The sequence below is a fragment of the Notamacropus eugenii genome, chromosome 1 (genome assembly GCF_028372415.1).
Source record: "Notamacropus eugenii isolate mMacEug1 chromosome 1, mMacEug1.pri_v2, whole genome shotgun sequence".
NCBI lineage: Eukaryota > Metazoa > Chordata > Mammalia > Diprotodontia > Macropodidae > Notamacropus > Notamacropus eugenii.
In genome coordinates this window covers 301221386-301235386 of record NC_092872.1, presented here as the reverse complement: position 1 = coordinate 301235386, position 14001 = coordinate 301221386, and the positions used below count along the sequence as shown (strand labels likewise).

General features: G+C 40.5%; 1 protein-coding gene across 2 annotated transcripts; it reads right to left on the bottom strand.

Annotated features, from left to right (window-relative positions):
- Positions 1 to 36: 36 nt before the first annotated feature.
- TOMM20L (translocase of outer mitochondrial membrane 20 like) lies at positions 37 to 11980 on the bottom strand. 2 transcript variants are annotated; one of them, XM_072629327.1, is made up of 5 exons: positions 11769 to 11980; positions 11334 to 11377; positions 8381 to 8462; positions 1169 to 1311; positions 37 to 237 (listed from the first exon to the last, which is right to left on the bottom strand). In XM_072629327.1, exons 1-5 carry the CDS (start codon positions 11902 to 11904, stop codon positions 184 to 186), a joined length of 459 nt encoding a protein of 152 aa, XP_072485428.1. In that variant the 5' UTR covers positions 11905 to 11980; the 3' UTR covers positions 37 to 183. The 2 variants fall into 2 exon arrangements, with proteins under 2 accessions (XP_072485428.1, XP_072485427.1); XM_072629326.1 differs by having other exon boundaries at positions 37 to 1311.
- Between the last annotated feature and the right edge of the window lie 2021 nt (positions 11981 to 14001).

The window sequence follows — 14001 nt, the reverse complement described above, 5'->3', positions numbered from 1 at the left end:
CTGTTAATTTTAAAGTAAAGTATGTGTTCAATCATGTATAACATAAAAATTATTTTTATTACCAAAAGTAAAGTAAGTGGCAACATGTAAGTTCATATTTTTATCAACAAGCAGCTGTTTATACTAAGAATTACCACAGTATCCAGACTGGAGTCTTAACTGGATACATAGCTGAGATTTTTTTCACTCAGGATCATCCTCAAGGCATTCCTGTTCATTCATTTCTGCCTCAAATTGCTGATAAATACACAAGAGTTATTTTCTGATTATTTCAATGCACAGTTTTTCCTTTTCTCTCCTTCATTCTCCTTTCCCTCCCTCCCCCATCCTACCATCCTCTGCCAGGTTAGGCATTAGACTTCCTCTGCCTCTAGGAAAAATGGCATCTGTGACTAGCACTAAGAAGTGTTATCAACTGACAGCCATGCTCTAGAGTGAAACCCATGGTCTTTACACAAAATATGAGAGTGAAACCTGCCTGATTAGGTCAATATACAATTCATTTATCACCACTTACATTGTGGATTATCCAGTTTTTCTCTCTAAATATGCCCAAATGAAATTAAGTAATAAACCAAAGCTAAAATAGTCTGTTGGCTAAATAAATGCAAAAATGAACAACCATCTATGAAAAGTCATAGTTGACTCACAAAACAGATTTTTGTAAACATTTTTAATCTGGTAGCAAATAAAAGACAACTATAGCTAACAGTTATCTTACTGAGATAAATTCCATTTGAGACAAAATAAGAAGTTGTACTTAGAAAGACTTTAGGTCTAAACTTAACAACAGTGTTCTGTGTTTCTAAAAAACATATATGATGTAACTTAGGGGGGAAAGGGAAATCTCCATGATAAATTTACATATACTTTTTTAAAAGCCTCCTTTGGAAGCTGAACCATGTCACTTCATTATTCAGCCTTAGCAGACACAGCTGTTAATAAAATCCTGGAGTGAAAAAAAAAATCTAAAATTTGACAAAGGATATCTTAAAAGTTTGACAAACTTACACTACTTCTCAACAAAATAATTTATTACTCTAGGATGCTAAAGTAATTTTAAAAAGATGCACGTCAGAGCTCTTGGACATGAATGTACACATAAACATGAATATAAAATTTCTATTTCCCACCTTGATTTCACCAAAAGAATGAAACCTCCACATACCTGGCACACCAGGGGTAGTTTGCGCATCAGCATATCAAATACCATAGGGGGCAGCGTTTGTTTGAAAACCTGCAGAAGTTTCTGTGGCTGCCCACATACTAAAATGGCATTGCTGAGATGTTCAACTCCCATTTTGTGTTCACCTAAAACAGAGGAAGGCATGGTGGTTTTGAATGGAAGTTCCAAACTTTTTCTTTTAGAATATCAAATCCTTTTACTTCAAAATGCCAGCACTCTAAACACTTTAATTAGAATACTGCTTGACAAAATCTGTCATTAAAGATGGGAACTTTCACTTTCAAATGCAGCAGAGTTAGACAAGACTCCCATCACACATAGTATCAAATAGGAAAAGTGTTAGATGAGAATTTGCACAACAAAACCTACTTGGACTTAGAATCTCAAAGCAGAAAAGGAAGGCTGGTGCAGCTTGGGCTGTAACAGGCACAGTTGTTTGGGAGTATTAACAGCCTTTGGCTTTGAAGATTGTTAGCTCTGCAGTGTTGTATCTGAATTTATTTAATAAAAATGGAGGGGTTTGGTAATCTACTTTACAATTCTGCCAGTTTTCATTTAAGACTTTTGGAACATGCATAGGATAATGGGATAAGGTAAGGTTTCTCTTAGCACTATACATATGCTTGACATGTCTTAGATGAAACACAACTGGCCTCTTGGTTATAAGAAATGTGTAATGGATTCCATTATCAAATACTATCAAACTGGCATCCTATGTTAATTTGTTCATAAGTTCAAAACACTGAAGAAAAAAACTTGATTTTATCATTAAGTGGGGTATGTCTCAGTCCACAGAACTCGTATCATGGATTTTCTGCTACTACCTTTTACAGTCCAGTCTTCTTATTTTGCAGACAAGGAAACCAGCTTGCACAGTTAATTGCAAGTATCTTCTTAGTATTTTGCTCACAAGTAATAAGTATATGTTATCAGAGCCAGTGTCTTCACCCAGGTCCCCTGACTCTAAACCACAATCCCCCATTTTAGCATAGGATTTTTAAGATGATCATTTGTACTTAATTATAGCTAGAACTAAAAAATGGGTCATTAAAGAATGAGATTAACATTCATGCTGATGATCCCTAAAACATCCTATCCTCCCAGGGCTTCAGTCTCCTCAACTTCCATCACCTACCTACTCCTTCAGTCCACTGTAATCACACTTGATCTCACCCTAGTATTCCACTATAAAGAATACTTAAATTCCATTATTTAATCATAACGTCCTCTCTCTGGTTGAAACTCCATATTCCCTCACTCCTAAACCTATTTTTGGCCCTCAGTGGGGCTCTTGATATCCTCTGAGGTCTTCACCCTTAACTCCTGCTGAAATTCATCTTCCTCTCTCCCCAGTATTGACCCTCTGCTACTGTTCACACACTGTGCTGAGTGGCTCCCCTGGAAATGTTGAATTTCAATTGGGCCTTCAGTATAGCTTAGCTATCCTCTTAACTCCTTAACTGATTCTCCATCCTGCATTCCATAGTGGGTGCTGTAAAGTTTTACATCTCTTCTTAACTCTCCTCTACCTCCTGAAAAAATAGAGGCTATCAGGCTTTAGTTCCCTCTTGTCCCTTACTCTGCATCTCAGAATCTCAGCATCCTGCATTCTGTTCTTTTACTCCAGTCATTCTCTGATGAAGAGATCGTCCTCAGAAAGGCCAACATCTCTTGTCCCCTTAATGCCTTTCCTTCTCCTCCCTGCCTTCTCCCTCACCCCACTAAATTTTGTCATTTCTACCTCCACAATAACTCTTAAATATGACTCCTCTCTATAATCACATAGCCATCCACCTAGTTTAAGCTCCCATTGTCTCTTGAGTGGCCTTCAAAAGAAATCTTTCTGCCTCAAGTCTTTCCTCATTCCATCTTCCACACGGCTACTAAAGTGATTTTCCTAAAGCAGAGGTCTGGTTTGTCAGTCTTCTACTCAGTAAACTGTATTGGTTCTTTATTATTGCCTTTAAAACTCTTTTGTTTGGCATTTAAATATCTTCACAACCTTGCCCTCCCTTACCTCTCTAAATTTCCTCTATATTACTCTCATTCCTGTCCTCTGAAGTCATCCCACTGGCCTCCTTGCTGCTACTCCTTTCATCTCCATGACTTGGCACTGCCAACCCACCTCGTGCCTGGAATGCATTCCTTCTTTAAAAAAAAGTTCCCTTTTAGAATACCTTCATTCAAAACTCAACTCAAAACTCAACTCAAGCATGCTCTTTTACATGAAGCTTCTTTTGATATAAACATACACATACATAGCCCTGCCAGTGCCCCCCACTCTAATATTATCTGTATTTTGCATGTGTACATGTCTCCCCTGAAAGAATATAAGTTTGTTGAGGGCAAGAATTATTTTGTTTTCATGTTTGTATGCCCAGTTCCTAGCATATAAGCTCTTAATATTTGTTTCATTGACTTAATCTCGCCCTATCCACTGGCTCCTTCCCTTCCGCCCACAAATGGGTCTCTCCCATCCTTAAAAAACTATCATTTGACCCTATAGTCCCCTTCAAACAATCTCCCCTCTTCATAACCAAAATACTAGGGGAAAAAATGTCTGTACTTAATGCTTTATTTCTTCTCTCACTGACTTCTCAATCCCCTGCAATCTGACTTTTGCCATCACTAAATTGAGTTGTCCAGTATTTATTAAGTACTTGCTATGTGACAGACACTGCACTGAACGTTGGAGATACAGAGATGAGAATAAAAGAATCCCTGTTATCAAAGAGCTACATTGTAGCTGACAACTGCTCTGTCCAAAGTTACCAATGATTTCTTGATTGCAAAATCTGATAAGCTTTTCTCATACCTCCTCCTCGATCTCTTGGCAGCCTCTGACAGTGTTGACTACCTCCTCTGGGTCTGTCCTGTCTGATTAGTCTCATTTATTGAATCACTGTCTATACCTTGCCCTCCTATCGGTCCTGGCCATTCTTGGTGACATCATTGGCTCCCATGGGTCTAATGATCATCTTGGGAGTCATGCAGATGACTCCCAAATCTATATATCCAGTCCAGTTATCTCCTGAGCTCCATATAACCAGTATGTCCAAAATATATTACCCCCACCCGCATCCTCTACATTTCCAAATTTGCCTGTTTCTGTGGAAAGCATTATTACCATCCTTCCAATTCATTCAGGGTCACTACCTCACAGTCACCCTTGCCTCTTTTTCCCTTACCCTGTTGCCAATAACACTCAGTTCTGCCTCCACATCTGTCACATCCATCCCAATCTTTCTGCTCACATGGTCCCCAGTCAAGTTCAGGGCCACATCACCTGTTTCCTAGACTATTGGAGGAGACTTCAAATCTTGCTTCTCCAATTCATCTTCCACACAGCTGCCAATCACAAGTCTAGCCATGTTAGTCTCTTACTCAGTGAATTCCAGTTCCCCAGTGCCTCATCTGTTTGGTGTTTACAGTCCTTTGCTACTTGGCTTCAATCTGCCTTTCCAGCCTCATACATTTCTGCCCTTCACACACTCTTCCATCCAGCCATGCTGGCTTTCTGTGCATTCCAGTAATACTCTTTATGTCCTGCTGGCACCTTTGCACATCCTTTCCCTGTGCACTTCTCCCCAACTCTGCCTCTAAGCATCTCTAGTTTGCTTCAAAACTCAGCTCAGCCACCACCATTTATGTGAGAACTTAAGGTTCTGTTCACCCCAGCTGTGCCTCCAAAAATAGTCCCCTGTATTTATTTTGTATATGCTTTTATGTGTGTGTCTTCTCCTCCGATGGAATGGAAGCTCCTCGAGGGCAGGAACTGTCGGCATATTTTTCCTTGTATTCTCTGCACCTAGCATGGTGCCTGATGAATTACCGGCGTTTAATAAATGTTGTTCATTGATTGACTGATTGATTGATTATCATTTGTAACAAAACATAACTGGAATTGAAAAATAAGTATTCAAATAGTATAGAGTAACTGCAGGACTAAGGAGCTAGAAGGTGACTTAAAGGTACAAAGGTAAATTAACTTGTCCAAGGAAGCTAATAACAGGCCCAGGTTATCTAAATTCCTGGCTCAGCCATTTTCACTCTCTACCATTACATCCCTTCTCAGCACACATTGTAAGGCATAGTTAATCAGTATGTAGGTTTTACTGACCCCTACTCCATTAAAACATACAAACTCCATACAAAGTCTCAAAATATAAGACATTTCCTTGGACTTGTATGCAAGAATAATGTGTTTTTTCTTGGTTTAATTTTGCAAAAAAAAAAATACACTGTAAGGAAAGAAATAGTATGAAAGATGTAGAATGAATACATGAAAAATAACAAGATTTGTGTTTTTAAAAAAAATCAACTAGCTTCCTTTGAAACAACAAACTTGACTAGAACGTTTTTTCTTCTTAAATCAATAAGTTCAGATTTTTAGGGTCTGCCTTGGTTTATGATTTCCAAACTGAGAAATTTTTAGTAGTTCTATTAAAATGCTTTTTAGGTCTTTTTTAGGTGAAATTGTAATTATTTTCTCTTAAAAATAAGGACTTGAATAAAATTGTGTCCTAATGTATGATTTATTATGCCCAAATATTTGAATGTGGTGTTTCAAAAGGAGATGAAAGATAAACATTGCCACTAAAACCAAAAACTACTGTTCAGTTTGGTCAATCCAATTAACAGAAAGAATTCAGTCAAACCATTTATTTTGTTCTAGTTCATTTCAGTGGGTCAAACTGGTGGTCCCATTCAGTCAGTCAAAGTTAAAAGAACTACAACCTAGGCATTTTTCATAATCTTACAGATTTTGTTTTACTTGCCTTTTTGAGTTTCTTCTATAGAGTTTTAATTATAGATGACAGAGAAAGGAAATTAATTTTAAATTGAGTAAAGAGGAAGGATATTACAAAAGTTCCACGAAACTGGAAGAAATCTCAAAGTAGCAGTAGCCTAGTTAAGTCTCTCACCTATTTCCAAAGCTTATCTACATCTTGAGTAAATTATGACAACCCCCATCTAAGTACCACTTTACAGTTTACAAATCACTTTGCTAAATGATCCTAATTGTCAAAAAGGCCCTGGGAAAGGATTTCTCAGCCTGATGTTTTTAAAACCTTAAAAATCAAGAAATATGGAGTTATATTTGAGATAACTACCCCAAAAATTATAAAGATTTTTTCTATGACTCTATGACCCAACCACCTCTTAGTTTGAACAATATTATTTTAAATTACTTTCAGTGTTAACAGTTATTAAACTATAAATCAAATAGGAGTAAAATATGAAACTGTGAAAGCTTAGTTTTATCTCAGAATAACACTGAGGTTTGGGCATTACAGGCATTGTTAGCACTATTTCACCAATAAGGAAACTTTGACTCTGAGAACCTAAGGGATTCATCATGATCACACAGCTAGAGTGATTACAGGCAAGGTTCAGACCTAGGTCTTTGTTTAATTCCAAGTCCATCACTTTTTCCTCAATTACCACACTGACTACAATTTTTATGTATTTTTCCTTAGATTCTCAATTGAGCATTTTCTCCCCACCATAATTAAGATTCTCCAACCAATGTATTTTAGAATAGATGGGAAAATCATTATTTGAAAGATTTTTTTACATTACTCATATATCCTGTATACCAAATTATGTCAGTTCATGGTCAATCTTTTCTTCTTTTTCTAACAGGTATTCAGTCACTCCGTTTTTAAAGTTACTCAACATAAAATCCATTAACTTGGTAAAATCAAAAGTGCTAGATTTAGGGACAGAGGATATGAGTTCAGATCTCAGCTGTACTGCTTATTAGCTTAGGGAATAAGGCAATTAATATAATCTCTCTGGGCCACAGTTTCCTCATCTATAAAGTGAGGAAGGTGATACTAGTTGGCCTTAAGTCCCTTTCAGCTCTAAATCTATGTTCGTACCTGATCAACAGAGCAGCTAGATGACACAATTGATAGAGTGGTAGGTCTGGAGTCAGGAAGACTCATCTTCCTGAGTTCAAATCTGACTAGACACTTACTAGCTGCGTGACCCTGAGCAAGTCATTTAACCCTGCTTGCCCCAGTTTCCTCATCTGTAAAATGAGCAGGAGAAGGAAATGGCAAACCACTCTGGTGGTATCTTTGTTAAGAAAACCCCAGATGAGGTCACAAGGAGTTGGACAGGACTGAAAATGACAACAACAAACCACAATAATTAACTAAAATATCAGCATAAATATTAACTTGGAGTCATTTTTAAGGGCTTGTACTATCTTAAGAGCCACAAATCTTTATGTTTTTAATTGTTTAATCAAAATCAAAATTATTTTAACCTTTGATTCAGTGAATTGTTGAAGACTAAAATCTTAAGAAAAGAGATGTAGCGATCACAGACCCTTCCACAGGATTACAGAGAAATCTCCAATGCATTTTTTTAAATCAAGTATATTTGTAGTTGATAATATATGGTAAGTAATGGCTCATTTTTATCTAGAAATCACTTATATGGAAGCTTCATTTGTCTAGAACAAATCTGAAAAATACAGGACAGAAGCAGAGTCCTCCGAGCAGCCAAAAGAGGTGTCAGGAAGACCCTGCAACCAGGCTTGGGTACTGCACTTGAGGAGAGCACCTTCAGGCCCTAATTCAAATACTTTTAAATCTTACTGTAGGCATGATTCTGACAGGTGGTTATGGTTCCTAGAACATAACAAACTAAAAGCACCAAATAGAAGGGGATGAGGAAACTTAGAAATGAGACATCCATGAGGAAGAGGAGGAGACAAAAAAATTTTGAAAAGCAGTCTAGGTCCTCTTAGTCTAAAGACAACCTTTGAGGAAATCACTATTACAGCACAATACAATAACTTTCTGTGTTCTGGATGCTTTTTAAAAGCAACAAATGATCATATTTACATACTTTAAGGGTTTCCATAGCTTTTTGCATAAGTTTTCTCTTTAGATCCTTGGGCCAACCTTCATTCCTTAACAATCTAGATAAATGAAATACTACTATAATTAATCTTGTTTTCTACCAACTCCAAGTTGGCCATATAAATTTTTGGCACCCACTGTTACAGAATTTGGTTGAACAGAATGATAATATTAGTTTAATTTTAGTAAAGTCACAAATCAGAAATTATGTAGTAAATTCACCTAACCGTAAAATGTTATTCCTTCAACTGATTAAAATATATTGAATGCCTACTTTCAAAAGTAGTTGCTTACAGAAAAATGATTATAATCTTACCTCTGGATAACCAAAGTTCTCCCATCTGCACCTCTTGGAGAAAGAACTCTTGCAACTTTTCATTCTTCAAAGACTCTCTAACCTAAAAGTTACAAAATATGTTATGAAATATGTAACAAGTTATTTTAAGGTAACAAGTCAAATCCATGTAATGACTGATAAATATTTAATTTCTTTTGAAAAATAATTTTATATAAATTTCTAAACCTAAAAGATCACAATATAATTTTATGGTAATGTTAAAATCACCTTCAAACAAGTACTCAGTTGCAACTAATTTAAAAATGTATGATACATTAAAGTTTAGTAAAAACAGGATAGTTTTAGTTTCACTCTCTTTTGCCCAACTTACTAGGTTTGACTACAACTGAGACTGCATTAAAATTAAAAGCACTAAAGCAATGAAAGGTCAGATAACAAACATTCTTATGAGGAGGAGAGAGGGAATGGATGGTAGTAGCTCTACTTCAGACAGGTACACCAGCCTGAGGTGGGGATTGACAGGTCAGAGAGATTGGCTGTAGGAGAGTAATCAACTTGGCTGTAGGAGGAAGACATCAAGGCAGCATGTGTGGGCCTCAGTCTACAGATAGGTTTAGTCTGATGAGTAAGTAGGTAGGGTAGGAAATCCAGTGTCCAAAATATATCTGCCTCATTACCTGCCATTCCAGTATTACAGCTTCACTTCTAAATGGGATGGACTAAATGGCCTGCGAAGGCCTCTCGGCTCTAGAGCTATGATCCTGTGGTCCTTTGATTGTTGAAGTTTTCCCCAGGAAACTCATTTAAAATGTAGCCAAGAGACACAGACTTTTGTAGTGAAAAGAGCACTAGACTTCAAATCAGTAAAGTTAAGTGAATCCTGCTCTCCAGCTAACCTGTGTAATCTCATAGGCTTCATCTGGACCTCATTTTCCTCTCTTGTAAAATGAGAAGACCAATATAATCCCTAAGATCCCTTGGAGCTCTATGATCTTAACAGCCGACACAAAGGATAGGACAGTGAATAGGTTACCTGTGGTTTGGACAAAGTGCCTTATCAGCCAGATGAGAGGAAAGGGTGAATGACAGGGGAGGGGAAGGGACGGTTTCCTTACATCTCAGTTTTACTTAAGGACATGCCTAAGTATGCCAAGCAAAATCATCTCTTACTATGGCTAGCCTTAAAACCAATTTTGAAGTAGTTGAGATATATTTAGGCTCTTCCCACTTCTCCTGTCACTTTCTTTTTTTTTTAACCTCCTGATAGTAATTCCAGCACTTTCACCCCTCCTTGTATTTAACTGGATTGCCTTAACTCTCAAAGAGTAAAAAGAATTGAAGGTGTGATGGCCAGAATAATTACCTCTTGAATCATCCCAAACCCCATAACATACTCCATGCATTTTATGAGATGAGCCTTAAAACCCCTTCTATTATATATTCTAAATGTGTGTGGCTTGTACTGAAGGGGAGGGATGAAAGACAAGCTTTTTGCAACTCTTTTGTCATCAATTTGCAATTAGCTTCCTCATGGTAGTCTGTCCTGCTTAATCTCCTGCCATCTAGATTCTACTCCACTGATCATGTATTCGTGAATAACCTTATTACTAAATTCATGGCCTTTTCTCAGACGTCATCCTTCTTGACTTCTCTAGCATTCCATGCCTCTGATTCCTTTTTCTATCTGAATATTCTCATCCTTTAGATTTCATGATAATACAGTACACCGTCCTGGTTTTGGTCCTACCTCTCGTCTCTATTTCCTGCCTCTAAGATATGTGCCTTGACCAGGCATATGTCTTTGGCCCTCTTCTCTTTTCTTTTGTACTCTGATGAAATTATATATGTAAAGGACTTCACAAACTTGAAAGTACCACATATATGTCAATGATGATGAAATGAGGAAAAAGGTTAAATTTAGAGTCACAGAAGCTGGTTACCTATGTAACTTTGGGCAAGTCACTTTATTTCTGTGGGCTCATTTTCTTCATCTGTAAAATGATGACCTAAGGTCCCTTCCTTTAAATCTATGATCCTCTACTTTAACAAATAATAGGTATTTGTAGGTCATAACTTCATACTTAATGTCTAAAACCAAAGCCATCTTAACTACAAACTATTAAGTTCTCCTGACTTTTCCATGTCTCTCAGCAGTTCCTGCATGCCCTCCAAATCCCATTCAAACTCTACAGCCCTACAAATAAGGACCTCCACCATCTGGACTCTCCCTCTTGTTCCCTAATCTAAACCAGCACTCTAGCCAAGCTGTTCCACTTGTCATTCCCAAAACATGCCTCACACTTTCCCAGCCCTGCCTCTCTGCTCATGCCACACCCTACACCTGAAATGCTCTTCCCCTTTGCCTATACTCGCCAAAATCCTGCAGGATCTCGCTGAAGTGCAGCTTCTTCTCTAATCTGAATCAACGTAAGCATTTCTCTCTTGAATTCTTTCACCATTTTGTTAGTTTCCCTCACATTAGCACGTTCCATTAGATGATCCTGGTTTGTTTGGTTTTTTTCATTTTTCCTGTGGCATCCCCCTCCTAAACGGAGGATTAAGGGTTCACAGCCTGGAGTCAGTGGCCTTTTTTCCCAGACATTTTGATAATTTTCAACATAATTCGTTTCCTTTGAAATCCCATGCATTCTATACATTTAAAAACATTATTCTGAGAAGGGAGTCCATAGGCTTCCCCAGTCTGTCCCAGGCATCTAGGACACACACACACAAAAGGGTTGAGAGCTCCTGGCATTTAAGTGGCGTTGTCTATCGGTCAAATTAAAAGAAACACCCGTTTTTTCCAGTGCTTACTCTATTAATTTCTCCCTTACTCCAATTTCCCGGTAGCAAAACTGTACTCGCTCTCTAAAAATAACACCCTGACAAGCAGTGGTTCGAACCAGCATGTTTATTTTCAGTGGAAATAGTACTCACTATAAGTTACACTAGTGTATTTAAAGCACTTCACCTGCACACCCCGTTCCTTAGCCTTTAGCTCCTCTGCTCTTCTTTCTGTCAATTCAATAATTGAACTTATCAGTTCTTCGGCTGGCGCAGCCCCAGCCCCTTCCTGGGGACTCCTGCGGGAATTCAGGGTGGCATCTGCACCCCGGGCCTGCCTGGCACTGCACGAGGATGCCAGGCCAGCACCCTCTTGGCTGGATCACCACCACCAAGGGAGCCGATGGGGGCGGGCAGGTAGCTTCCCTCTGTCTGACCCCCTCTCGGGAGGACAAGGACACTGAACAGAGTGGAGACCCGGCCTTGACGTGGGAGGGGAAACCTGGAGATCAGAAAAAGCAAAACAAAACAAAAAACGGGGGTCTCGAGGGCCCTGAGCAGGGACCACCCTCCAGCCAAGCCACCGCTCCCATCCCGGCGCCAGCGCGAGGGACGCACTCACTGTCCCGCAAACGACGCTTGAACCCAGGATCGCCCCTCCGCTTCTTGTCGAAGTAAACGCAGTAGCCAAGGAAGGCGACGGCGCTACAGGCGCCCAGGGCGCCTAGGAGACAGAGGAGGGTCCGGACGCAGGGCATCCAGGCCACGGGGAGCGCCGGGACCCAGGCGAAGCGTTAACCTCGGAACCCCCGGCCGCCCGCCCGCCGAGTGGCAGCTGCGAGCCAGCCCCCACCCCCCGACCTGAGAGCGCGCCCCCACCCCTACCCGTCCACAATGGGCACGCCCTTCAATCACCTCCAGGATCCGACCTCAGCTTCTCCGCTTGGCTTTTAGGGTCCTTTATAGCCTGGCCCCTCGCACTTTACACTTTATTCTCTCCAAAACTCGGAGATCCAGTGACTGGCGCCCACTTACCAGTTCTTCGAAGAATGCCCTCCATCTCCCACCTCCGGGCATTTTCCTGTCCCCCACCCCCTTTCCCTCCTCCTCGTCTCAGTCTCCTGGCTTCCCAGGCTTTTAAGTCTTAGCTAAAAATCTCACCCTCTGCAAGAAGACTTTCTCGATCGCCCTTAACCTTAGTGCCTTCCCTCTGAGACCATCTCCCATTGCTTCTTTATATATCCTGTCTACACAGGTGCCTGGGATAGTAGGTGCTTAATACATGCCTTTGACCTGACACCCATACAGACGAACACACGCACCACAGACACTCCTCTTCGTACCTGCCAACGAGCCGCGTCTGCCCACCTGGGATCTCTGCCCTGGTCCACGATCCCTTGTCGCCCAATCTCCCAGGTTCGCCAGAGTGTCCTGGGGAGCGCAGGAGACAGTGCCACTGCCAAGCATTTTATTAAAGACGGTTCCTTCCTTGTTCCCGCCACAGCTTAAATCAGCATCAATACGGGGTAGCAGGCCGGCGGGCTCTTCACTCCGCGCTCCCCACTGGTGTCAAACCCAAATAGAAAAGGCCTGTGAACACAGCCCTGAGGCCCTCTTATTGGCAGTTTTAAAATGGAGTATTAATCTGCCTTATTTTTTATCCATTTTCTTCAATATTTCCCAGTTACAGTTTTATCCGGTTCTAACCACACGGGGGGAGTGCTGTGGACTCTGTCCCAAAACACTATCCCCATGCCTTGCTCCAGAATGCATACACAGCACATGTAACACAGCTCTAAGCACACACACACACCCCAGCACACACACAGATGGGGAAGCATCCGTGCCGTACACATCATCCACTGAAGACACGAGCAAAATATACCTGACAGTAAAGCAATGACACCATTAGTAGAGCTACGGATAACAAGATGTAAACTTTAGCATGTACACAAATAAAAGTGCTCATGGCTAGCAAATAAATCAGTTTATATGCATGATAGAACGGGAGCAAATAAACTTGAAGAAAGTCACAAAATGGAACTATATTCAAAATATAGAGTAATTAATATACCAATCACACATAACTCCCCAGAGAAGGGCTGGGATACTTAGACCGTCCTTCCTCCTTCCAGAGAACCCCTCTCCTCCCACCTCTCCTCCCACCAGAGCCTGCTCCCTCCCGCCCCTGAGGTAGGGTTGGGACAGATCATTTCTTGCTTTCTGACTGAGCTTCTGGAAGCCCCTTCCCTCCCCAAACCACAATACTGCCAGGCCTGGACGGGCCTCCTGTACGGCCTCCCAACCTTCTTGCCACACACCTCCTCCTGCCGTGTCCTGAGGCAGGCTTCTTGAGGTCTGTGGAGACACATCAATACCACCTACCTCGAAATCAGAACCTCAAGGGATAATCTTTAAATCTCTTAATCCAGGGGTGAGGAATTTTCAGTCTCTGAGGCCACTTGTGGCCTTCTAGGTCCTCGGGTGCCACCTTTTGACTGAGTTTAAATTTTGTAGAACAAATTCTTTTATTAAGGGGATTTGTTCTGTAAAATTTGGATTCAGTCAAAGGGCCTAGAGAGCCACATGTGACCTCGAAGCTGAAAGTTCCCACCCCTGTTAAATCACTTGTCTTCCTCACCAGATTTCTCCTGATCCACTTATACTCTGCCTGGACTCATGATTTCCTCAATAGTTAACAAAATCCCACCACCTTTTACTCTCTGGATTCTAGTGATACTGAACCCCTTGCCAGGGAAGAACAAATTCCTCTCACTAATAGCACCTCCTTCTTCATTCTCATCCACCTCAGTCCCATCCTACTGCAGTGCCACTACAGATGTGCCTGAACCTTC